Source organism: Carcharodon carcharias, chromosome 10 (assembly GCF_017639515.1).
Source record: "Carcharodon carcharias isolate sCarCar2 chromosome 10, sCarCar2.pri, whole genome shotgun sequence".
Lineage (NCBI taxonomy): Eukaryota > Metazoa > Chordata > Chondrichthyes > Lamniformes > Lamnidae > Carcharodon > Carcharodon carcharias.
Window position 1 is genome coordinate 135,220,675 of NC_054476.1, and position 27,867 is coordinate 135,248,541.

At 42.0% G+C, this 27,867-nt stretch overlaps 1 protein-coding gene across 1 annotated transcript; it reads right to left on the bottom strand.

The window, feature by feature from the left end:
• Window positions 1-1,434: 1,434 nt before the first annotated feature.
• On the bottom strand, window positions 1,435-19,360 carry nsun5 (NOP2/Sun RNA methyltransferase 5). Its single transcript, XM_041198420.1, has 10 exons — window positions 19,222-19,360; window positions 15,210-15,332; window positions 14,148-14,319; window positions 12,709-12,817; window positions 11,674-11,812; window positions 10,817-10,932; window positions 8,755-8,933; window positions 7,583-7,796; window positions 3,319-3,480; window positions 1,435-2,205 (listed from the first exon to the last, which is right to left on the bottom strand). The coding sequence occupies exons 1-10, from the start codon at window positions 19,312-19,314 to the stop codon at window positions 2,067-2,069; spliced, it is 1,446 nt and encodes a 481-aa protein (XP_041054354.1). The 5' UTR covers window positions 19,315-19,360; the 3' UTR covers window positions 1,435-2,066.
• Between the last annotated feature and the right edge of the window lie 8,507 nt (window positions 19,361-27,867).

The following is a 27,867-nucleotide window of genomic DNA, read 5'->3' on the forward strand; positions in this document are numbered from 1 at the left end:
AAAGTAATTTCTAACCTTGAAAAAACAGGGACCTCGTTATTGCCAAAGGGTGCTAATGTCTTCTGTGACTGCAGAAATCAAATTCCAAAGAAATGCACAAAGACCCTTTACATATCTAAGGCAGAGCTCTGGCCAACAAAGATGATACATCTGTGAGGACAGAGATCCTGAAACCTCAGATTTATTAATCGACAAAACATTAATCATCTCCAGAATCTCGACCAGGTATATACATCCTTTGTCCAAACCAATGGGAAGAAGTGGGAGTTAAGTCACATGACCCCCACCCAAAACTGCTAGAACCTGTAATATTGTCTTGTGAAACTGAAGGTGGCAGTCTGCCAACTTCCATCAGAACGAGAGCTCTGTCCAGGTTTAAGTTGCCTGGTCCTCATATACACCGTTCTGACTGGAATGTCTGAACTTCTGTACCACTGCCTACTATAAGACTAATTCATCTCTCTGTGCTTCTCCCATTGTGGAAGTCAGTGCTACTGGAAAAGCGGGTTACCCCACATCAGTTTTAGCCTGCTAACCTCTGAAGGTATACGCCATTGGATTTTTAATTCTGGACTCACGTGAAACAATTTTTAGCATCTCTGTGGTCTTGCCCTGTACTGCCTCCTTTCCCTTATCCCTCTTTTAATGTATGAATGCAAAAGGGTGGGGGCAGGGAACGTTGCGAACCCTTTGCCCGCACTTTGTGTGTAAAATAAACCAACCCTCTGATTTTACCCTATCTTGAGTTTGCTGCAGGATTATTAATAGAGGCCTGGATTGCTCAAAAGCCGAAGGGTTGGGGAACCACCACTTATAAAGAGGGAAATCAAAAATATCTTTCTGTTTACGGACGGGTGATGAGAGGAGAAATCATGGCTGTTTGAAATTAAACCCTCTTATCCGTAACACAAGTATAAAGCTTCTTTAAATATTCAAAGCTTCAAGTGATCATGAACAGTAAAAGTGCCTGAAGGATCCCAAGAATGGCATGCTGTTGAGTCAGTGTCAGATATCAAAGTGACCAATAGCGTTTATACAAGAAACCTCAGGCTGTATTCTCAATATTGACTTTCATTTCTAGGTCCAGCCTGTCCTGCTTCTCTGTTGACTATAATTTGCCAGATGTTTTATCCTTAAACGTGAGTAAGGTTTTCCGTTTTCCATTTTCCATGCCTTTCCTTGTAATTTTCTGCCGTAGCTCTTTACGTTTAGGTTTAATCTTCCCATTACTTCACAGAACTTCTGCTGTTGTATCCTGCCGCTACCATTTTTCCCGATTCTATAAATATGTATATTAATTTAAGAATGGTCCAAGCCCAAAATGTCGATTGTCTGGGCTCTCCTTTGCATTTGCAGCTTTTTCCCCATACATTTTGGAATTTCTAATGTAAAAGGGCCCTGGAATGCCAAGAAGAATGAAATAGAGTTAAGCAATTAACTTGTCATAGTTATGCTTTATTTTTCCCAATTATATTTCAGGCAACAATCAAATCAGGAGCAAAGGAATATCAAATTAATTAACCATATAAAATAGAACAAAAATTGTGAAATAGAATCACACTGTAGACACTTTCAGTAAAGATTGAGCTGGGAAGATCTGACACATTAATTTACACATTTTCTTCACACTCTCAGGTCTTAGGGGTACAAATTTGGGAAATGTGTACAATTGATTTAGCAATAAATCACCAGGTTTGGCATAACAGCTCTACTGGGCCTTCAAGTCTTCTGTCAAAACCACTCTAGGGTCATCCTGGACAGCAAGTATTGAAGGAAGATGCAATCAGCTTTGTCCACTGTATGTGGTGGGGAAGAGAGAGGAAGCAGCAGCACCATAACGTCTGAAATCAGTTAACTCCAGAATGACGGAGGACATCTTTGGTCTAAGTCCACAAAAAGGGGCTCATTCATATTCAGAGAAAGATGATCCACCACCCTGTTCTAGTCACATTTTCGCTTCTTTGTCTGAATCATCATAGATAGATGTGAAGAGCACCACCGAAGTTTTCCACAATGGATTCTTACACTTTTCAAATTCCCAATTCATCCCCTCTAGCCTGCAACGGTTAGACTTTCTGCTTCTTCACTTTTTTCGGTTTCACTTTTCTAGGCCGAGCAGATAGTGAGGAAGCCACAGGTTTTTTTTCTGATATGTTCACAGGAACAAGGCCAACAGCAGGAAGTGATGTCGCTTCTTTAGCAGGGCTGAAAATAATACAGAAAGTGACATCAGTTTCAAGTATACTATGAATCCACTTTCAAACAAACCTTGGCCACTCTACACCATCAGACTCAACTGAAATTTATTTAATTTCTTAAAGCAGGAGTGTCAACTTGTACCCCCACTTTTAAAACTTGTGCATCTGAATCCCTAAGTCTTGGTGCTTCCACTCCTTTTGAAATTTTACCATTTAATCTATATTTCCCCTCTATGTTTCCTCCCAAAATACATCAGCTCATGTTACTGACATTAAATTTAGTCCAATCTCAACCCACTAACATGTTTCTATCCTCGGGTTTCTTGCAGTTCTCTTCATTGCCAACTATGTTCCATATTTTTGTGTCATTTACAAAATTTGATATTGTGCCCCATATCTAAGTCCACATAATTTATTGATATATTGTGAAAAGCAATGGTCCCTTTGACATCTAATGAACACTAATGTTTAAATCCAAGCAGTCCAAAAAAATCCATTAACTATTACTGTTTTTTGTCCTTCAATTAACTTTACTATTGTATGCCTTCACTTGACCAACAAGTCTCCCATGTAACACCTTATCAAACACCTTTTCAAAACATCCATATTGAAGAAAGATTTATCTCTGGAAAAACACATTTCTTTATAACTTGCACATGACCGTGTCACCGACATATGAGAAGCAAGCAAACTGTATATAAAAGACAGAGATGTTGCAACAAACCCTGCATGTATTGGCCAATGACATTGCTCCCTCTAACCACGAGTCTGAATCACAAATTGTTACTCATGAGGTGAAGAAAGAACTTACACTTGCATAAAATACCATAAAATACGCATGCCACACACACAAAGTGACTACGTACTAATTACAGGACTGGATTGGAGTGAGACTCTCAGTAGCTAAACATCAGAGAAAATCTTCACCTGCCATGAATCTGAATAAAGACAATGCATTCCTGTTGTATTATTGCCCAGGAGAATTAAACACTGCCTAATTTTATGCTGCCTAAGAACAATGTATAATTATTCCTAAAACACCAACTTCAAGGAACAATCTCACTAAACAGATTGTTAATCAGGGTTTCATGGGAGTGTGGACTTTGTATAGAATTCGTACCTCTCTCTGCTTTGCTCTGTCTTCTCCCCACATTGCTTTTCAAACACGGCAACAAAAAAACCATTTGTCAAAGTGTCTTTGGGTCCAGCCCGAATACAGCACGGGCCTTCTGGGAAAGTGTCCAGACCACGATATGGCCATGAGGGCATCAGATTGACCAGTCTATATGGAAGAAACAGGAACACATCAAACCAAAACAGCCACTGAAACACTGTGCACTTTCCCACTTCCTTGTTCTCACAGTACAAGTATTTTAGACCCCAAACTTCTCCTAGAGAGGCACCAACTCCTGCTAAGGTCCAGTTTCGCCTGCAGCCTTCAAGCATCTCATGAGTGGTCATTCCTTGTGTGTAACCCAGGTGCAGTTGGCAGCTGATTCAAATGTGGAAGCGATCACAGGCAAGTCTGATCCTCCCTTGCCCCAATACCAAAACAATGTAATGAACAACAATCAGGAATGGGAACATTGGCTGATTTTCTCCTCTAGGCTCCAGGACAAAGGTTAATTGGAACACCCCAGCTGAGATCAGCTGTCTCAGCACAGACCAGGAATCTTGAACTAGTTCCTCCTCAATTTAAGATTAAGTCCAATCCCCAAAAAGTTTACTAGAGTGGCATTAAAGGATAAAAACAAAAGGATGGGGATTTGCTGATAGAATGCCATAAATGCAGCATTCCATCTTCCTGGAATCATACACTGTGTCCAGCCACTACTCAAATAAGTCAGCAATCACTCATAACATAAGAACTTGGAGTGGGGAATTTGGCCCTTTAAGCCTGCTCCACTATTCAACAAGATCATGGCTAATCTCCTGTCTCAACTTCACCTTCCTGCACTATCGCCATATTCTTTAATTTACTTTTACCCAAAAATCTATCGACCTCTATCTTGAACATACTCGATGACTAAGCATCCACAGCTCTCTGGGTAGATAATTCCAAAGATTCACAACACTGAGGGAAGAAATTTCTTCTCAGTCTTAAATGGCTGCCCCTTTACTCTGAGACTGTGACTGTGTTTTTGATTCACCAGCCGGGGAATCATTATCTCAGTATCTACCTTGTCAAACCCCATAAAAACTGCATATGGTTCAGTTAGAACATCTCTGATTCTTCAGAGCTCCAGAGAATATAGGCCTAGTCTCCTCAATCTCTCCTCATAGACATATCCCCTCATCCCAGGAACCAGTCTTGTGAATCTTTTTTGCACTCCCTTGAGGGTAAATTTGTCCTTCCTTGGGTAAGGAAGCCTAAACTACACACAGTCTCCTGGTGTGGCCTCATCAATGTCCCATCTAATCATAATGAGACTTGATACTCATTTACTCCAAACTCTTTGTAACAAAAGCTAACATAGCATTTGCCTTCCTAAATTAAAAGGGTCTTCATGTAAAATTTCCATTTGATCTTTGCAAAAGACTAGAATTTACATCCTGATGTGAACAGCTGGATTCATACCAGACAATGGAGATCAGTGAGACTGAAAATGAAATAGCGTTCACTCCAGAGCAAGATCAGTGTGACTGACCCTGGATTCATTGTCTATGGGCTAAATCATGAGTGAATTGCACAATTTTCTCTATCCCACAATGATCCTCAGTGAGGCACTTTAAATATTACTGAATTTTGGCTGATGAGACCCTGGGCCAGATTTTCAAATAGCCACAGGTCAGAAACTGGTAATGGGTGCGATTTCAAAATTGTGATCCCAGAGGTTGTCCAGGGATCCCAACGCCTCTGGCACACTCTTAAGGTTTTCAAAGGGCTGACGGGTTCAGGGAACGGGGAGTTCACTCGTCACCTATTAATGGCCTTATTAAGGGGCCAGCGTGGTTGGGGTTGCAATTTTTAAAGGTTTTCATACCAAATCCAAACAATCTGGTTCATGTTAGTGCCCAGCTGTTGGATTCATTCCAGGGATCAGAATGTTTCTTTTTATTTGTGGAGAACTGAAACTTTAAGAGCCAAAATGCTCCGGGGTGACGCTGTACATTTACATTGTGTTCATGTCCATGTTCCTCTGCCTCAAGTTCTGCTAGCCTTCTGAGGAGCTGCCTGCTCAAATCAGCAAGGCGGCAGCATCAGCCCCAGCTCTCAACATGGCTGCTGTCTGCGTTTGCTGCTGGCACCAGGCAGGCAGCTCCCACTTCCCAGAGGTGCTCAGCATCACTAATTGGGGACTGAGTGCACCTCCTGTCCAATTAGGGCTCTTACATTTGAAAAACACAGTTGAAGCACAGGGTCGGGACCTGGAATTCATGCAAATGTCAAGTTCTCGACCCTGCTTTGAAAATCCGGCCCCAAGCGTCTGAAGTAAATTTATTTAAATTGGGTACTACAAAACTATCAAATCAATTGAATTAACATTAATTTCATGTGCGCCTCTCCAAATACTAAATAACAGAATGTGATGAACATAGCCAGTAAGTTGTGGTCGACAGCATTTTAACTATCAGAAGGAACACAATTACGTCAGTTTAGGATTAGACACGCTGGTTACCCAATGGTTTATGTGGTAAAGGTTGTGAGTAACTCAGTTAAAGAAAGCAGTGTGTGGAGGAAGGCAATGCATTTGACATAATCTACTTGGACTTCAGCAAGGCTTTTGATAAGGTCCCGCGTGGGAGACTGATAAAGAAGGTAAGAGCCCATGGGATCTAAGGCAATTTGGCAAATTGGATCCAGAATTGGCAAAGTGGAGAGAAGCAGAGGGTGATGGTTGAGGGGTACTTTTGTGACTGGATGCCTGTATCCAGTGGGGTTCCACAGGGATTGGTGTTGGGACCCTTGCTGTTTGTGGTATATATAAATGATTTAGACTTGAATGTAGGAGGGTTGATCACTAAGTTGCGGATGACACGAAAATTGGTGGGGTGGTAAATAGGAAGATAGCCTTAGATTACAGGAGGATATAGACAGGCTGGTCAGATGGGCTGATCAGTGGCAAATGGAATTTAATCGGGATAAGTGTGAGGTGATGCACTTGGGCAGGACAAACTAGGCAGGGGAATGCACAATGAATGGCAGGACCCTGGGAAGTATCGAGGATCAGAGGGACTTTGGTGTGCATGTCCACCTTTAAGGTAGCGGGACAGGTAGATAAGATGGTTAAGAAGGCATATGGGATATTTGCCTTTATTAGCCGAGGCAGAGAATATAAGAGCAGGGAGATTATGCTGGAACTGTATAAAATTTTGGTTAGGCCACAGCTAGAGTATTGTGTGCAGATCAGGAATCCTCATTATAGGAAGGATGTGATTGCACTAGAGAGAGTGCAGAGGAGATTTACCAGGATGTTGCCTGGGCTGGAGAGTTTTAGTTATGAGGAGAGATTGGATAGACTGGGGTTATTTTCCCTGGAGCAGAGGAGATTGAGGGAGGGCATAATTGAGGTGTATAAAATTATGAGGGACACAGATAGGGTAGACAGGAAGGAACTTTTTCCCTTGGCGGAGGGATCAATAACCAGGGGGGCATAGATTTAAGGTAAGGGGCAGGAGGTTTAGAGGGGATGTGAAGAAAACCTTTTTCACCCAGAGGGTGGTGGGAATCTGGAACTCACTGCCTGAAAGGGTGGTAGAGGCAGAAACCCTCATAACATTAAGAAGTATTTGGATGTGCATTTGCGATGCCATGGCATACAAGGTTATGGGCCTGGTGCTGGAAAATGGGATTAGAATAGTTGGTACTTGTTAAACCGGCGCAGACTCGATGGGCCGCAGGGCCTTTTTCTGTGCCATAGACCTTTTTGACTCTACGAAGATTCCAGATTCCATTTGAACCAGGTTAGCCATTAGAAGGCTATTCCAGTTGGTATAAGTGGTGCCTCTACAGCCCCACCCTGCCCAAAACCCAGCTAAAGAATAAACTCATTCAAGGTTCTAAGGCCACACCACCAATCACTGATCCCTGCTGGTACATGTGCCTGTTAACATAAGCATGGACAGAATCAGACTTAGTCTGACTCAACCTCCTGTCTTTCTCGTATGAATAACACTTAGTAGCCGGTGACTGTTAACTATCTACTCAAGTGAGGGATGTGTGTGTAACTGGTGTTTTCCACATTGGGACAGAAAAGAGAGCAAAATTGGCAAAAAAAATTCCACAAGTTGCTAATTCTAACCTCTCAGAGTGGGGTAAGATTACAGAATGGGAAAGGTACCTTTGAGAAAGAATGCGATTACTCATGAGATGTCTTAAATGAGATTATCCAGGGGAAGGGTTAAAGGCCTTGAATTCCCATTTAAAATCATAGCGCCTCTACCTGATTCGGTTGCCATGTTGCTGTAATATCTCCTCAACGACGTCCTCATTCTCCTCACAATGGATTGAACATGTCGAGTAAATGACCCGTTCCACACTCGGAAAGCTCAGTGCATGATTGAGGGCCTTGCCCTGGAAACTTGCTAGCGCCTGTAGCCGTTGTGTGGACGATGACTCCTCATCGTCTGTGAGCTGGTTCAAGCGGTTTACAATTCCTTGTTTTAAAAGATAAGTTAATTAAAAGTCTCTCAACATCTGTGGATAAAATTAATTCCGGACAACCAAGCTAGAGTTGGAAAGTCATCCAGTAGAGCTCAGGTTGTGCAGCACTCTAAGGGATCATTACTTAAAAGTTTAACTGTTACTGCAAACAACGTAATACCAACAGTACCAAACTATTTTTGCCAGTTTTCTCCAGTACGCTCCTCACTGCATCAACTCAGTTCCACCATGCCATCAGACCTCTGCACCCCACCTAAATAGGCATTCTTTCCAGTATGGGAATGGAGATCCTTAAAGGATAAAGATAGCTTGGGCATTAATTCTCTACTTGTTCTCAAGCATCTCTTAAAAACCCATAGATTCAATGATTTCATTGGTCTCTCCTTCACCCATTCGCACTCTGTGTCCAACTCCCCCTTTGTAAATCACTGATCACTTAAAGAATAATAAATGCAAGGTGCTGCAGGCACAGGGGGGAATCCTTCAGTTTTATGAAGGTACAAGTTTATTCATTTGCTCTGCAGCCTTTGATGCTAAACAGCTATGATACAAGGTCTACTCGTGATCTTCTCCAAGTCCTCCAACACTGGGCCAACTTAGACTTCTTTCGAACCAGACAGTCCAAGAGTCGCTGTTCAGTAATTGTGAGGAATAATTTCCAGATAGGAAAAGTATTTTCAAAAACTGGAAAGGCAGGCAGTCCTTTTAGGATATATCCCTTTCAGTTTTAGACTGGGTTATCTTTAATTTGACTGACAGCTAAGGAAGGACGAATCATTAAAATCCAAACGCAGTGCCCCCCCTCCAAATCTATCCCCAACTGTAGCACAACAGAATCCAGGAATTTAATAGCATCAACCCCGGCCGCCTCCCCCACAACCAACCTCCCCCCTTTAATAAGGTACAAAACCACTCTGGCATCCAGCTGGTGGCAAAGGAGATTCTCCTCACCAGAACCACTGCATGATGGATCCAGTAGAATATACTTTACATCATGGTACTTGGGGTTGCTGGGATCCACAAGTAAGAAGTCCTGATTGGCCAGTTCGTGGCAGGTAACTCCAGCCCTCAATAGCAGAGTGCCCATTGTAGCCAAGCGTTTAGTGTCAAGATCAAAGGCAAAGAGTTTCCTTAAAAGATAAAAGTAGTAACAGGGTTCCATTGGTATTTTCACAACAGAACGACACAATAGATGAAGACATGCATCAGGACACATTGTAAACTAGAGTAGTGTGAGTGTACATGTTTAAACTGCTCATATCACAGACAGTTTATCTGATAATATCCTTCCTCTCCCATGTTTGTGCTGTTACATTGTCTGCTCCATTTTTGTTCTGAATAGAAGCAGCCCCATCTGTTCCCATTTGCAGCTTCCCATGTTGCAGGGAGTGCAATGGTTAGCGGGTGCTGAATCGATTCAGATGCACCCTGTCACGGTGGTGGGATTGGGGGATGGTAATTCTGCTACTATAAAGCCCTGGGTTCATACAAGAAATATTGATCCAATTGAGGCGGAAGAGAATGGACGGAGAGGGAATGAACCACTGGAAAGATAAATGCTGAACAAGTCAGATAAACCTAATGATGAGCAAACATAGGGTGCAGAAACATAACCTGGAAATGACAGCACAGCCAGGAAGAACGGGCAGGGGGTGGGATGCCACACAATTAAAAGATTTCCTGGAGCAATTAGTGTAAATGTGAACACATACAACAGAAAAAACTATAACATGCATACCCTGGCTTTAGCAAAGTTCATATCAATTCCTTGTAAGCGCATGTTCATTTAGAAAAGGGCCAATGGTATTTTGGGTTTTATAAATAAGGACAGAGTACAAAACTAAAGCAGTAATGATGAATTTGTTGCAGGTTGTACTTAGACCACAGGTAGAGTGCAGTGTGCAGTTCTGAATGCCCAATTACAGAAAGGACATTAAAACCACAAAGAACATGTAGCATAGATTCACCAGGATCCTGCCAGGAAAGGGAAACAATAGTCTGCAGAAAAGAATCAAGACGTTGAGTCTATTTACACTTGAGCAGGGAAGGATTAAGAGGCGTTTCAAGAGAAATTATGAAGGGTGACTAGGAAAAAGAATAATTCCTCTGGTTGGGGGCAGTCGGTGAGGAGTCAGCAATTTAATATTGCCAATGACAGAGAAGTCAAGAGAATGTCTTTGAACAGAGATAGTTGGAAAACAGCATGTTTTAAAAGCAATGTTTAAAAAAAAAACTGGATAAATTTTTTAAGCGATAATGTAGGTTTCTAGGGAGAAATGTTTGGATTGCTCCAGTATAAACACAATGAACCAGCTAGCCTCCTCCAGCGCTGTAACATTTATGGTTCTTCACTTTTCATGCATATTTTCTGTTTGCTATTTTCACGTTAATTATACTAGCACAGTATTAAAAGTTATACCAAATCTTGTGGCACTGATGCCGGTCTCTCTCTCTCAACTGCTCCACTGAATTTTCACACTTGTCCTTAGTTCTGTCCTCCCACTCCCCTCCCCCTTGAAGATCTCACAGCCTTGATCCGCACCGCCCCTCAGCCCAGTGATATCCCAATAGATTTCTCACGATTCTGAAAGATATCCAGTTCTCTTCCTGTCTGCAGATGCTTTTATTCCCAAAGAATTATCCATGATCGCCTGCAGGGTTAACACCAGTTATCAGTGACTCTCCCCCTTTATATTCCCAGAGTTTCCCCAATTCTTGCATCCTCTCATAGTCACCTAAATTTCACCCCCTCTCCAACTACATGCTCAGTCCAGCAATGGATCAAGCAAAAAAAGTTCAAGTATCACTGCCAGCAAGAGAGCTTCAGTTTATACTGAAATAGTTTTAAAAAGTAACTACTTATAATGGAGAATGTTTCTGTGGGAGAATCGCCTGCTCTAACAAGGTATGGGGCAATGTGGTAGTCATGTTTGCAAAATGAATCCTTTTCTCTAATTATTACAGGGTCTTTCAATCTCATTCTTTGATGTACTGCAGTTAGGCCAAGACTTACCCTTTATTACAGAGAATAGCAGCAAGGTGGCTGGTCTTGTTCCCAGGGGCTGCACATGCATCAATCACGTGGGAACCTGCTGGAGGGTTCAACAGATAGGCTGGGAGACAACTGGCCTGGAAATATGAGAAGGGAAAAATCAGCCATTCACTGAATCTGTGACAAATCTGCCCAGGAAACACAGCCACCGTGAGTGATTCAGTCAGTAGGTATGCCCTACACTACAGCATGTGCTTCATTGGCAGAGACTAGAGCTAATTGGCAGACCCAAGTCCACTATGTACACCATCAGTGAATCTTGAACAGATGGTCAGCCCTTTACAAGGTCATAAACATCAGCAACACAAGAGCTGCTGATGCTTAAATCTGCTGCAGAATTATCTCTATTTTGTATTAATTCATAAAACTTCTGCAGAATAAATACCAACCACAAAGCTGTACACAATGTTCCTCCTGCCAGGGCAGCTCACTAGCAGATGGCTAGCCATTTAATGAACCAGGATTTCTGCATCAAGAAAATCTGTACTCGTTGATGTGTCAGTACGACTTCTCCTGAAACTCACTTTATCAAACTTAGGAGAGCCAAATGTGGCCTACCATTTAATCTCAAGGAAATATTCAGGTATATTCCTTGATCCCCAAAGTTAGGAAGCAAAACTGCAGAATATTCTTTTCTTCACTGCTGCCCTTCACCACAATACTCACATTCTCTCTCCTCAATAAGTGTATTGACCTCCTCAGTCTATTCAGAAGGTAAAAGTTCTGAGTTATATACATTAGTTCCTATGAAACCCTTGCAGCCACCATTTTTCCAGAACCCACCAAATGGAGCACTGGTCAAGTGTCACCATGCTTACCTTATCTTGTAGAATGATATGCCCAGCTGTGTATAAGAAGTGTTCATGAAGATCTGTCTTCGGATGAAAGACCAGCAATTCTGGGAGATGAAGGTCACCGATGAACTGTTTCCGACCAAGATGCCTCAGATCAGCTACACTGTGTCAAAAAGAGTTTAGTTGCAGGAACACTGGGAACATTGGACATAAACCTGAATAAATACTTTTAGCTTTGCATAAACAATTGCCAAAATAATGAAATGGTTGATTTGGAACCAACATATAAAATTAATCTAGTTAATGAATTCACAAGGGACATATCCTACATGACTAATCTCTTAGACTCTTTTGAGCAAGTGACATCTCAAGTAGACAATGGAAAGTCCCATCATATGGGACTAAACCTCCAGAAAGTCTTTGGTAAAGTTCCACATGGAAAGGCTGCTGAACACAGTTAAGCAGTAAATGGTAAAACTTGGTAAGACTTGGGAAGTGAATAAAAAAGGCCAGCTACAAGAATTGAAGCAGTGGGTACAAGTTAAGGGGAGTCAGTATTGGGTAGAATGTCCCAGGATCAGTGCTGTATTTGGAACCACAGGAGTAGTTGGTCATCTGCTCATTATGCTAAACAGGCGGGTAGCCACGTCTGAAGAAGCAGGTGAGATACAAGAAAGGCCTTGACAAAATTAAAAATGGAAATAGCTCACAAGTGTAATTCAATATAGATAGGTGCACAGTGGTAGTCACTGGAAGAGACGAGAGAAGTACTTCCTCAAAGATTGGTGCTACTCTAGCTAGATCTAGATGAAAGAGATGGGGGAGTGATAGCAGACTCAACACTGACAAGTCAGTGCAGGCAGTATATCAACAGAACAGACAGAATACTGATCTATTTGGCAAATTGATAATGTGTGAGACCCTAAAGCTGTGCGTTGTGGTCTGGTTGTTCTAGTCCCTCTGAACAACAGTCCAGGGGCTCTTGTAACTTTCCCCGTTCCGCACAACACGCTTTGCAATAATTCCATGCTTAGCACTGGAGTAACAGATCTAACATACCTGGTGGCTTGCCCCAGGTAAGCGTAACCCTCACGTTTGAAGTAGTCAATCACATCCTCCACATTGTTTTTCAGCAGGTTTACTCTGACATAGCGAGGCAGCTGGCAAACTGGGAAGAAAAAATCATTTGGGGAGATTACAGAATTACAACAGCCAATTTGAACACATGCCAACACAACATGAAGCAGTCAGAAAGTGCAAGAGGGAAGGGAATGGGTGCAAGAAGCTTCTGCTTTGCTACAGGTAAAGGCTCTAATGCTAAAGCAATTAACCAAGCAATTGAAAGGAAGCTAAGGGGAATCCACACTTAATTAAGGCAACAGAAAACTATTTTGGCCTGGAGTTTGCAATGAGCAGCAAAGCAAGGGTGATCGCAGTGAACCTCAAAGTGCGACTCACAGAGATCGAGCGATCTCTCTGGCGAGAACTTCACCTCTAGTGCTGATAACAGTGTTCCTTAACTGGGGAACTCCCAGCATTGAGATGGAGTAATGTCATCAAGCTGTCCAAGCAGCCAATCACATTAAAAGATTTTCACAGACCACACACACACACCCACCGCCAACCAGGAAAGCCAAAAAAAAAAAATCACTTAAAATTTTCTACATTGTGCGAATCAAAGATTAGGATATACACATCAGGTGGAGGTAGAATTCTGAAAAATTATGGAAAAACAATTTGAAAAAACTTTAGCTTAAAAATTTACTGATAAATGATTTAATAGCACCCCGTGAGTACAGAATGATTTTCTTCAGGGTGCTGCAGTGAGGTTAGGGGGCCTGTAAACCACTCCCATAAATGACTTCTTACCATTACTATTTCTCATCTCTACCCAAACTGATTCTACATCTTGATCTTCAGAACTAAGGTCATCTCTCTATTATACAAATGGCATCCTTAATTAACAGAGCTGCTGCTCCTCCTTTTCCCATCTTCCTGTCCTTCCTAAGTGTAATATACCCGTGAATATTCACATCTCTGTAACAGCTATCAGATTATGCATACTTATTTCTATTTCCACTGTCAGTTTAGCTGTTTTATTATGAATGCTATCTGCATTCAGATCCAAAGCCTTTAGTTCTGTATTTCACTATTTTTATAACCTCTAGCCTTATCTACTGGTGCAATCTTAGGATTGTTCCTTCATGTCATGCTCCTAATATCATTTTCCTTATTCCTACCTTGCTCTTTTGCCTTGTCTTCTCTTTTCAATTTACCACATTTTCTCAAACTTAATCCCTGGTCCCCACATTTACTGTTTTTGGGCTCTTGTTCTCAATAAAATGGTTGCCCATTTTCAAACAGAACTGCCAAGACTGTACTTTGAAAATAATGAAGGGCTGTGAAGTGTTACAGGATGTTGTGAGGATATGATAAGATGTGTTAAAAACAAGTGGTTTCTTATATGTTTCCCCTCGCTGTGCCAGAAAGATCCATACCTTCTGTGCTGGAAGCTTTCGTTTCTATAAGATCTTCATTGCAGCTGACTTTCCTTTTCACCTTCAGTCTGGCGAGTGCAGATTTTAATTGGGAACGATGTTTCATGATCAGTGCTTTCCAACTCCCACCACACTTCAAGCCCTTGCCAAACAGGAGGTCGTACACCAGTACCTGTGTTTAAAAAGTCAAAGAATTCATTTTAACAAAATTCTTGATCAACTATTGAATTTGTATAACTTTCACACAAACAGAAACTATTAACAACAACATTAACGAGTTCCAAATATATCATCCAACACACTTTTGCTTCTCTACCTGCTTACAATTAAGAATAATTTCTGACTCAAACCTACTCTCTTGAGAGTGGAACTACTTTCTGGTACCAATCTGGCTTCCCTTTGGTCACTGGACAATTATTTAGTTCAGGCTCTCCGGCCCCCTTAATACCCAACTTGTGTTAATCACTACATTTGGGTTTTCATAAGCCCACCAAGACGTTTATGAATCTAAGCCTTCATCTTCATCCTTTGCTGAATATCAAACACCAACAAGAACACATGGGCAGCCCATCACATTCTGCTGTCACCTCAGACAGTAGAAAATACCACACCACCAGCGCATTGCAGCAGCTGCATTTGCTTATAGATAAAACGATACTCAAAACAGGAAGATTATCAAGAATCCACACTATAATCATCTAATTTACATTATGTGCAAATTGTGTTGACTATTTAAAATAACTGTGTTTCTTACAACTCCTTGGAAGTTGTACTGGCCCCAGCACAAAGTATTACAGCAAATAGAGAAATGAAGGCCCCACATGCATTAAAAATAACCTGTCTGTTATGTTATTTTAGCCTAGGAAGGAATGTGTCTGGTGCCAGTCCATTCCAATAATCCTTGCAGGTTACTTCCTGGAAGAAATTGAGAATTCCACACAAGGTAGTCATCTTTCTTTTGTCACTTAGCATGGAAAAAGATCTAGACAAGAAATGGTTAAAAAGGGAAGGAGAAAATGACCCTGAAAGCACCAGAGCACTTAGCCACATGAACAATCATACCTTGGCGACATTGATCTGCAGTTTCTTCTCCTTCTTCAACAGGTCTGTTGTGCTAATAATTTCCTTCAACACAGGAGTATATTTCAGTGTTTCACACACCAGCGCAAACAGCTGCTTAATATTCTGAAAGAGAGGAAAAAAACTGACCATTTTCTATCAGACTCATCCCTACCTACTTTTTCCCTTCTTCAAGTTCCCTTGGTCTATAACTGGTTGGGATGATGTACCCAGGCCTCTACCAATGTTTTACTTGTGGACGCTAATAGGAAACTATGTAGTGTGACCAAGGAGATTCATTTTCTGGTTTCTCTTGTAGAGAACGGGAAACATACCATCTCATCAGCAGACAGCCAGCTGGTCTCCAATCTGTGCTGTATTATTGTATGATTGTACAAAATCAGCCACTTTTCATAAACAAAACACACAGTCTGGTATGATACCAGAGCATAGTAACCAGGAGGGTCTCAGATTCAATCCTGAGTTCATTGATCTGCAATTTGGATGGTGTTCGAGCATTCTGATTGGTCTTAGTGCCCCAAACATGGAGAGAAAAACTTGGCAAAGGCTCATGCCCACCATTGCTGTCCATGACCCCACTCTTGTTTACTGCACTCTACTGAATACATCTCCCCCACACTGACATCTGACATGACTTTTTCTGGACATCTTTGTTCACTTTCCCTATGCCCTTCCCCAAATGCTCTTCCCAGGCACCTTCCTTTCCAAGCACAGGAGCTGAAACACCTGTCTATTCATTTCTTTCTACGTCACTAAATGTTTCCCCATTCTTTAAACAAAGTTCCTGCAATCTGTATGTTGCACATATTCTAGCCTTCTCTTTACTGGGGGAGACCTCATGTGGAATGATCTTATTCAAGCATTTCCAAACTGACCACAAACATTAGCTTCACCTCCAACGGCCTTGCCTCAACATAGCCACTCCATATACATTCTTTACTGCTGTTAGCATTATATTTTACCAACAAACACATAAAATGTTCACATGCATAAACCACGTGAATTTAAAGACATTTAAGGGGATATTTCAGAATACTCAGATTGGATGCATTTCAAGGAGAAAGAAAAATTCCAAGGGGCGGATCCACCATCCGTGGTTAACTAAAAAGGTTAAAGATAGTATCTAACTTAAAGAAAAAGCATATAATTGTGCAAGGATGTCAGAAGACTGCACAGAATATAACGAAAACTAAAGAAAGACTAAAAGATTAATAAGGAGGGAAAAATTAGAATCCGAGAGAAAGCTAACTAGAAATGTAAACACAGATAGTAAGGGCTTCTGTAGATATTTAAATAAGAATATGAGTTAACAAAGTGAGCGTTGGTCCGATAGAAAGTGAGTCTGGGGAATTAATAATAGAAACTAACGTGATGGGAGATGAATTGAACAAGTATTTTGCATCAGTCTTCACTATAGAGGAAACAAGTTACATCTCAGAAATAGCTGTAAATCAGGAATTGGAAGAGCAGGAGGAACTCGGGAAAATTACAATCACCACAGAATTGGTACTTAGAAAATTATTGGAGCTGTGGGTTGACAAATCCCCGAGTCCTGATGGACGTCTTCTTAGGGTCTTTAAAAAAGTGACTACTGAGATAGTTGATGTGTTGGTTTCACTTTTTCAAAAATCCCTAGATTTGGGGAAGGTTCCATTAGATTGGAAAATAGCAAATATAACTCCTTTATTCAAAAAGGGAGGGAGACAGAAAGCCGGAAACCACAGGCCAGTTAGCTTAACATCTGTCAAAGGGAAATGTTAGAAGCTATTATTAAAGATGCTACGGCAGGGTGCTCAGAAAAATTCAAGGCAATCAGACAGAGTCAATGTGGTTTTGTAAATGGGAAATCATGTTTAACCAATTAATTGGAGTTCTTTGAAGGAGTTAAATGTGCTGTGGATAAAGTGGATGCACCGTACTTAGATTTCCGGATGGCATTTGATAAGGTGCCACATCAAAGGTTATTGGAAAAAATAAAAGCTCATGGTGGAGGGGGTAAACATATTGGCATGGATAGAGGATTGGCTAGCTAACAAGAAAGACAGTGGACATAAATGGGCCTTTTTCTGGTTGGCAGGATGAGACAAGTGTTGTGCCACAGGAATCAGTGCTGGGACCTCAATATTTTACAATTTATATAAATGAGTTGGAGGAAGGGACCGAAGGATGGCTGCTAAATTTGCTGATGACACAAAGATAGGTAGGAACGTAGGCTGTGAAGAAGACATAAGGGACATAGATAGGTTAAGTGAGGGGCAAAGATATAGCAAGTTGAGTATAATGTAGGCAATGTGAAATTGACCATTGTTGCAGGAAGAATAAAGAAGAAGCATAATATCTAAATGGTGAGAGATTGCAGAGCTCTGAGATTCAGAGAATCCTGGGTGTCCTAGTGCATGAATCACAAAAGGCTGGTATGCAGGTACAGCAAGTATTTAGCAAAGCTAATAGAATGCTATCGCTTATTGTGAGGGGAATTGAATATACAAATAGGGAGGTTATACTTCAGTTGTACAGGACACTGGTGAGACTACATCTGGAGTACTCTGTACAGTACTGGTTTCTTTATTTAAGAAAGGATGTAAATGTGTTAGAAGCAGTTCAGAAAATGTTTACTAGACTAATACCACAAATGGGAAGGTTGTCTTATGAGGAAAGGTTGGATGGGTTAGGTTTTTATCCACTGGAGCTTAGAAGAGTAAGAGGCAACTTGATGGAAACATATAAGATCTTGAGGGGTCTTGACAGGGTGAATGTGGAGAGGATGTTTCCTCTTGTGGATGACTCTAGAACTAGGGGCTCACTGTTTAAAAACAAGGGGTCACTCATTTAAGACAGAGATGAGGAGAAGTTTTTCCTCTCAGTGGGTTGTGCATCTTTGGAACTTTCTTCCTCAAAGGGAAGTGAAAGCAGGGTCTTTGAATATTTTCAAGGCATTGGTCGAAGATTCTTGATAAACAAAGGGGTGAAACATTATCAGGGGTAGGCAGGCCTTACAATCAGATCAGCCATGATCTTATTGAATGGCAGAGCAGGCTGGAGAGGCCGAGTAGCCTACTCCTGCTCCTAATTCATATGTTCTAATGAATATTGAGAACACGTGCCCAACAGCAGTGTCTAACAATCATTCCTTACTAATCAAATATGGAATAATTCACATCTTGCATCCCAATTAGCCTCTTGTGAACAGTAGTTAATGACATGGACAACACTGTATTAAAAAGATTACAGTGCACTTTTGGACTCCACAGTACACAAAGGATAGTAAGATGTTAAGAGAAGTGCAGATTCACTAAGATGCTGTCTTGTATGAGGAAATGTAAATACAATGAAAGATTTGAAAAGGTGGTAAGTAAAAAACAGAAAATTCTAGAAATACTCAGGAGGCTTCATCTGTGGAGAGAGAAACAGTTAATATTTCAGGTCTCTGACCTTTCATCAGAGCTGTATGAAAAAAAATGGGGCTGCTTTTGTTCCAAGCAGCGATATGATGGAGGTGTTTAAAAATATGAAGAGATGTCTCAGAGATTGAGGGATCCACAACAGATATAGTATTGAACATAAGGTTTAGGACAGAGTATGAAGGGTTGCAAGGTTATGGATTACACAACTAAAGTGATAAAACAAGCTGTCAAAAATAGACTAGATAGGTGCTTGAAGGAATAGGGAATAATGGGATATGAGAATAAGATTAAAACAGGACAGGCAGAGATTGTGCGGACGATAAAATAACAAGGACCTGTTTCCAAGCTGCCATTTCTATGTCATATTTAAGAAGAAATGTAGAAATCCCAAGTACTAAAACCGATTACACTTCCTTCAACACAGCAAACCCTAGATCACCAGCTCTGATCACAATGTTCAAGATACTCTCACCCAGTAAATCCCCCACCCCGACCCCGTGTGTGTGTCTCTCCCACTCCCCCACCCCCCGGCGGGACTGTCATTCTCCCCTTGACCGGTCGCAGCTCCGTTTTCCCCGAGTCGCCCTCACCTTGTGGCCGCTGTTATAAACCAGGGTTTTGACCGATCCCCGTTTCCCCTCCACCTGCCCCAGAATGGCGGCCGCCTTCACATACAGAGCCATGGTCCTCCCCAACCCCGGGGTCACAGGTCACAACCTCTACCCACGTGCCTCTCCACCGACTCGAGATTTGCGACAGAGGCGCGAATAAAGGTCCGCTCACTTTGCGGCAGCTTCCTTTCCAGCAGAAGGTCAGGCTGTCAGGAGAGCTCTCAGTCAGGGTATTAGACTCATGATTACTGTCCTGACAATACTTAATCTTTATGAACCTATCTTAGTGCTCTTTTCACTGGTAAATCTTGCACCAAACTGAAGAAATGAAGCAAAAACAGAAATGCTGGGTTCAGCATTGCTTAGGGGAACATACCATGAAAAAGTTACGGCACAGAAAGAGACCATTCAACCCATCATGTCTGTGCTAGCCAGAAAAATAAAAAAAAAAAACTAGCTTCCCATTCTAATCCCACTCTTTAGCACCTGGTCCGTAGCCTTGCAGGTTACAGCGCTTCAGGTGCAGATCCAGGTACCTTTTAAATGAGTAGAGGGTTTCTGCCTTCACCACCAAACCAGGTGGTAAATTCCAGACGACCACCAGCCTCTGGGTGAAGAAGTTTTCCTCACGTTCCCTCAAATCCTCCTACCGAGCACCTTAAATCTGTGCCCCGTGGTAATTGACCTCTCCACTATGGGAAACAGGCCTTTCCTGTCTATTCTATCTGGACCCCTCATAATCTTGTACACCTGAATTAAGTCACCAGCCTTCATGCAGGCAAATCCAGCCTACAAGAAGAGGGAGAGATCCGAGACTGGTCGGGGTACCTCTGAAATACAGAAGCTGACTCCATTTGAGGAGGAGGTAGCCACGTTGACTGGGAGGACAGGGATTGCTCCATTAGTCGCTCAGTAAGTTAAATGTAATGTTGGATTCTGTACACTATAACTAATTCTATCTTCCAGGCACCAGCAGGAGCAGGACAAGACAAACCTCCAGCCAGTTCCTAAGCCCCAGCTTCCAGTCCATCTCGGATGATGGTGCTGAGGACCTACAAGATGTCGAGCCATTACTGCGTTCACCTACACTCTCCACCAGCGCAGAGACACACACCTTGGTAGGTCCTAAGTTTAGATTAGGCTCAAGTTCAAGTCTCCCCAGCAGTCGGAGGCAGTGACAGCCCAGGTCTCTGGCACTTAGAAGACTGCTGGAGAACAGACCCTTACTGAGTCCAAGTCAGATAATAAACTTCTGCAGTCTGCCATTGCATGTATACTGGAGATGCAAAGACAGGCATGGGAACATCTGGCAGAGTTGTCTGAGGCAGCCACCAGACTAGAACGAAGGAAAGAGGAGTCAGTCTGCGTTCTCTTTGCGCTTGCGTGCCAGAGTCGTGTATCATCGAGGTCTCCATAGAAAGGGCTGTGGCCGCCTTGGAAACCCAGGTCCAGCAGGTTCTGCTGGATTTACACTAGGACCTGCACTCCATGGCTCTAGGCATAGGTGGGATCCATCAATGGCTAGGCAAAAGGGGGACAAGGCACTCACTCCAGGTACCCCGATTGAGACGGTAAATATTCAGCACCTAGCTCCCAGTGGCATCCTAGTCCCATTCCGATCTCTCTGTTCTTGACCTGCAGCACTGCTCAAATGGAGCTCAACATAAGCTCAAGGAACAGGACCTCATCTGTCGATTGGGCACTTTACAGCTTTCCGGATTCAACATTGAATTCAATGATTTCTGATTGTAACCTCATCCCATATTTTCTCAGTTTTTAAAATTTGTTTTTTAGACTGCTGCTTGGTGATGATTCTATTTCCCATTTTCACCTCCTTGAGACACATCTTTTTTTCCTCTACTTGTCCCATTACTACAGACTAGTGCCAGAGGTCAAGAATACTGTACCAGACACTGGATCAACAGTGGTGCAGCAAAGAGGAAAAGACATAATCGCCACCACACTGTGCACATCACAGGCCTCTCATCCACAAGCCTGTGTGTAGCTCTCAACCAGATAATAAGCAGAGGCCCCTGCCCTGCCAGTGCTTCATTGCAGCAGAAAGGTCAGTGTGAGGCATGAGGACAATCCTGCAGTGACAGTTTGCACTGTTAGTGACCCCAAAATAAAAATACCAGACAGACAGTGGACAGACTGTCTGAAAACTGGACTGTCTGGTATAGAACAGGACAAATGGTCACCCTACCCATGCCCCAGAAGGAAAAACCAGTTCAGAATTTTAAAATCCCAGTAAAAATCAGTAATACTGGCACCAGTAACACTGGAGTTCAATTTTAAGGTATAAAAGACCAGTTTGGGCATGTTTTACTGGTACCCCTCATTTCCAAGTTTTACTGTTTTCTCCACATCCCCTTTTGCCTTGCACCATTATCCTATTTGTCATTTAATTTCTCTTGCCTCCCAGCCGATCACAGACCTTCCCTTTTGTTCTTTCCTCTTCCTTCCCCACCCTGTCCCACTTTCCCTGCCTCTGTACATCCTGATAAACTTGATATACCTTTAACTTTTCCCAATCTGAGGAGAGATCATTGACCTGAAAAGTGAACTCTCTTTCTCTCTCCACAGACGCTACCTGACCTGCTGGGTATTTCTACACTTACTATTTTTATTTCCAATGTCCAGCATTGCTTTTGTATTAGAGAATAAATTGCAGTTTTACTGAAGCAGCTGCTATATCTCTCCTCAATTTGGCTGCATTTATCCTTTTTTAAATTTGTTATCAGAATGTGGATAATGTGGGAAAGCTTAGAATTGTTCCTCCCTAGTTATTCTATGAAGGTGGTGGTGACCCTTCATAAATTGTTGCAGAATTTGAGGTGACAGTGCTCTACAATAGTGTTAGGTAGGAAATTCCAGGACACAACAACAAAGTAATAGTAATTTATTTCCACATCAGAAGGATCTGTGACTTGGGGAGAGATCAGAGGTGATGCTATTTCCATTTCTTTGCTGGTCTTGTCCTCCATGGTAGAACTTACACAGGGTGGGAGGTGGTCAGCTGCTGGAATGCATCCTGTGGATAGTATACTCCAGCCACATTGGTGATGGCATTATTTCCATTGCCCAAGACCAGTAAAGAAATTCCACCTCTGTAAGACTGCCCATCTCTGCCCCTGCCTCAGTCCATCTGTTGAAACCCATATCTAGGCTTCTTGTTCCCTCCAAACTCAACCATTCCAATGTTCTCCAGGCCAATCTTCCATCTTCCACAAACCTTAGGTCATCCAAAACTCTGCTGCCCATATCCTAACTCATACCATGTCCCCTTCATCCCTTACACCTGCAATCACTAACTTACATTGGTTCCTAGTCAAGTGCTGCCTCAAACTTAATGATTCTCAGCCTTGTTGTTCAAATCGCTCTGCAGCCATGCCTCTCTCTGTAATGTCCTCTGCCTACAACTCTCCAAGAACACTACATTCCTTCAGTCCGCCTTTTGTGCATTCCCAGTTTCCTTCCCCACCCACCCCCCACCACTGGCAGTTGTGTCTTCAACTGTCTATAAATAAATGTGGACAATAGTTTAGCCTGCACGCAGGGGGCAAGCAGTGTAGTATTTTCTGCTTTCTGAGGTGATAGGATAATGTGATTGACAGCCCATGCATTCTCTTTTAGTGTTGGATTGAGATTCACAGCAGAGACTAAAAATTTAGATTTAAACTGGTGAGTTTATGGAGGTAGGTGTCTAGTTGTTAAGACAAGATGGATATTGAAGGGGGATGGAGAGTTTGAACTATAATCATCCAGTGACCAAAGGGAAGACAGGGAGGTAACTCATTCCAGTTTTGGGTGAATCAGTTCGAGTCATTGTGCTTTATATTCGTTCATGGGATGTGAGCATCATTATTGAGGCCAGCTTTTATTGCCCTTGAGATAATAGTGGTGAGCCCTCTTCTTAAATCGCTGCAGCCCATAATGCTATTAAGAAGGAGTTCCAGGATTTTGGACTAATAACAATGAAGGAATGGTGATATAGTTCCAACTCAGGATGGTTTGTGGCTTGGAGGGGAACTTCCAGGTGATGGTGTTCCCATACATTTGCTGCCCTTGTTCATCTAGGTAATGGGTTTGGAAGGTGCTGTCAAAGGAGCCTTGGTGAGTTGCTATGGTGCAGCTTCTAGATGGTACATGCTGCTGCTACTGTGCACCAGTGTTGGAGGAAGTGAATGTTTAAGGTGGTGGAGGGGATGCCGGTCAAGCGGGCTGCTTTGTCCAGGATGATGTTGTGCTTCTTGACTTGTTGGAGATGCACTCATCTAGGCAAGTGGAGAGTATCCCATCTCACTCCTGACTTGTGGCTTGTAGATGCTGGACAGGCTTCGAGGATTCAGGAGGTGAGTTACTCACCACAGAATTCGCAGCCTCTGATCTGCTCTCGTAGCCACAGTATTTATATGGCTGGCCCAATTCAGTTTCTGGTCAATAATGACCCCCGGGATGTTGATCGTTGGATATTCAGTGATGGTAATGTCATTGAAAGTTAAGGGGGAGTGGTTAGATTCTTTTTAGAAATGGTCATTGCCTGGCACTTGTGTGGCATGAATGTTACTGGCCACTGTTCAGCCCAAGCCTGAATGTTGTACAGGTCTTGCTACATGCATCAGTGACTGCTTGAGTATCTGAGGGGTCTTAATTGAAGATAGAGGAGGAAAAATATGGAGGGTAATATATTTGGAGCTAGAGTGTTGTTGATAGAGTCTCGGTTTGTGTACAAGCTATACAAATATGACAGCTACTTTAAAACTTTTATGAAAAGCATACTTTGACCTTGGCGAAGGGGGGCAGGAGTTGGAAGGCATGGATCTTGAAACATTGTTCCCAATAAAATCTTCACTCATCAGACTGAAGGTAAAGAGGAAAGTCAACAGCAATGAGCATCTTACAGAAACAGTAAATGAGAAGTATGACTGGTTACTGTGGTGCTGGTTGAGAGAAGAAATATTGGCCAGGACATCAAGGGAACTCTGTACTGCTCTTCAAATGATACCATTGGATCGTAAACATCCACCTCAACAGGCAGACAGGGTTTTGGTTTGATATCTCTTATGAAACAAAGTACCTCCCTCCTTCAGGATTGCACTGATTAACGCTCAGTGTCTGGGATGGACTTGAATCTGCAACCCTTTGACAAAGATTTTGACTGTTGCCGACTGAGCTACTCTGACACTGAAGGAAAGGGAAAGTACTCTCAGATACCTGTTCTCCAATTCTAGCAAGCTGTGCACCCCTGATTTTTATTGCCCCACTTTGGTGGCCATGCCCTCAACTGTTGATGGTGGGGCAAATAATGATAATGATGTCAACTAAGGTGAAGGGGAGAAGACTACTGGCGTGCTCTTGTTTGAGTTGATTTTTACCGAGCACCTACGTAGCATGATCCAGCCAGTAGTCAGCACAAGCCTGAATGTTATGTAAGTCCTGCTGTAGGCTGATGTACACAGCAGTTGAGTGGAGCTAAACACTGCAGTTATCAGCGAGCAGCCCTGCTCCTTCAGCAGGTAACTGGGTTTAACCCCAATATAACTGTCCTTGGGTTGCAAAGCTGCAGCAATATCTCCATAGTATAGTTTCAGTTTATAATTTATTCAGTTCATTTGAAAAATGCAGTGAATTTGTTTTCATATAGGCCAACTTACATATTCAGAAAAATTAACTTAAAAAGCTTCAAAGAAGTGGAACACAGCCTCAAAAGAAGCTGACAACTTGTAAAGTAATATATAACTGAAATGTAACCTTATATATAGGCCTAGGACCAAACCACTGAGCAAGTTAATAAAATCCTTTTTATAACATTAGATTTTATGACATTTGTGTGTCTAGGGATCACACCCACAATTTAATTGTTTTTTTGTGAAAACTAAAACCCTGTCTCACTTATGATGAGCAAAAGGAAACATATTACAATTGATTCAGTGAGGCATAAGAAAGAAATAATTTGCATTTATATAGCACCTAACACAACCTCAGGATGCCCCAAAGCACTTTACAACCAATGAAGTACTTTTGAATTGCAGTTATTGTAGAAGCATGGCATCCAATTTGCACACAGCAATCTCTCTCACACACAAATTTGATGATGACCTGTTTCATTGATGTTGGTTGCTGTATACATTTTGGCCAGGGCATGGGGAGAACTCCTTGAATAGTACCATAGAATCTTCTGCATTCTCCTGAGAGGGCTGATGAGGTCTTGGTTTAACACCTCATCCACTTGTCTCTTTCAGTACTCTACTGGAATATCAGCCTGGACTTTGCTGTTCTCATTTGAAAGAAACAGCTGATCAGGTAACAAACCAGGAGAGGGAGACCATCTCCCATCAAACCTGGGTTTAATTTCACAATTATGGAAACAAGTTTCTACAAATTGAGACTATCTGATCAGCTGCCTCCGTCACCTCCCCCCTTTTCCCTGGCCCATTGAGCCTAACTTTCTCTAATGCTTCCCCTTTCACTCGTCCTGACCTCTCATTTTTCTCTGGTTTCTCTCCTATCTGCCCTCATGCTTTCTCTGAGTTCACTTTGACAATGAGATCCACCTCCTGTTCCCACTAAACTGCTGACGACTCAACTTTCCTTCCTGGCTCCAATGCTAACTTATTAATGATCCTCCCTCCTCAAGTACTGCCCACTCCCCTCTTCAAATCTGTCGTCATCACCCCTCTCAAAAAATACCCTTGACTTGCAAACTGTCATCCCATCTCCAACCTGTTTCCTCTCCATTGTCCTTGAAAGCGTTGTCACCTCCCAAATCGCTGCCCATCTTTCCTGGAACTCCATATTTGAATCCCTCCAATCAGTTGCCTCTGTTATAGTGCCGAAACAACTCTTATCAAAATCTGAAATGACATCTTATGTGAATGTGACAAAGGTAAACTTGTCCTTCTCAACTTTTTTGACCTGTCTGCAGCCTTTGGCATGGTTGACCACACCATCTTCTTCCAATTGCTCTTCCTAATTGTCCTCTTATTTGGGAATGCCCTCAGATGTTTCCATTCTTATCTATCTAAACATAGCCCAAAAATCACCAACAATGGTTTCTCTTTCCGGTTACTTGATGTTCCCCAAAGATCTATCCTTGTCATCCTTCTATTTCTTAATTATATGCTGTCACTCAGTGGCATCACCTGAAAGAACAGTGTTAGTTTTCACATGTGTGCTGATGACACACAACTCTACCTTACCACCGCCTTCCTTTGACCCCTCTGTTGTCTCCTGAATTAGCAGACTACTTATCTGACGTACAGTACTGGATGCGCAGAAATTTCCTCTCATTAACTATTAGGAACTCTCTTTGGTTTCTGCTCCAAACTCTGTTCCCTAGATACCAACCCTATTCCTCTCCCTGGCATATGTTTGAGACCAAACTAGACAGCTTGAAACCATGGTGCCATATTTGACCCCCTAGGTGAGCTTCTGGCCACATATTCACACCATCACTAAAACCACCATCTTTGCCTGACTCTGCTCCTGTCTCAGCAATGCCTCAATTTTAAAATTCTCATCTTTTTTTCAAATCCTTCCGTGGTCTTTCTCTGTCCTATCTTTCTAATATCTTCCAGCCCACAATCCTTTGCATCTGAGCTCATCTAATCTTAGTCAGTTGAGCATCCCATATTTTAATTGCTCCCCTGTTGTGGCCTTTGCCTTCAGCTGTTGAGGTCCTGATCTTTTGAATCCTTTTCTAAACCTCTCTGCCTCCCTATCTCCCTTTCCTTCTTTATGGTTCTCTGTTAAACTTGCCTTTCTGAATAAACCTTTGGCCATCTGCCCATATGTCTCCTAATGTGGCTTGATGTCAAATTTTGCTTTATAATGCTCCTCTGAAGCACCTTATGACATTTTATTACAATTAAGATGCTATATAAATATGTTATTGTTAAAACAAACTGTACAACATCTGTGGATTATAACAAACAATGGCTTCAGCAAGGTGAAAAACAGTAGTGCTTTATAAAAATAGCAGTAGCAGATAAAAAAAAAAACCAAAAAAAAATTGGTAAAGTGTTTGTCCTAGAGGGGATGTCCCCAGTAGTCACTTGAAAACATTATTTGCTAGTTACAGATTTACATGAAGTGACAGGATCTATTTAAGGAACTAGGCAGGTTTTGTTCAGTGGTTCTGTAATATTTTAATTATTTTGCAGAAGAGGAGGTACCTATGATAACAGCTGATAAATCCATGATTGAGGTGATCAGAAGAAATTATACTGGTCAACTAAAAAAAGATTGTATGTACAATGCACAGTGTAACTAAAATAAACCATCCAGGTTTTCATTTTGCAGAAAATGTGTTACAATTATGAATATGCTTTACATATAGTTTATTTCGTCTTGTCATAGAAATTAAATGTCCTCATTTTACAGTATGTTTTTGCTTCCATCAGTGCTGTTAAATTATCTGAGTGGTTCAGCATGGTCCCAGGATCTTTTATTGAGATACAGAGCTAAATTGGACATAGGAATCTCTGATTACCTTTTAAAGAAGGGTGTACCTTAACTGCTACACTATCTACAGAAGTGTATAATGATTGAATGGCCTGAATTTCACGCTTCCCTGCCAGTGGGTTTTTAGTTGGAGGGTGAGCATGAAATAGGACGAGTGGG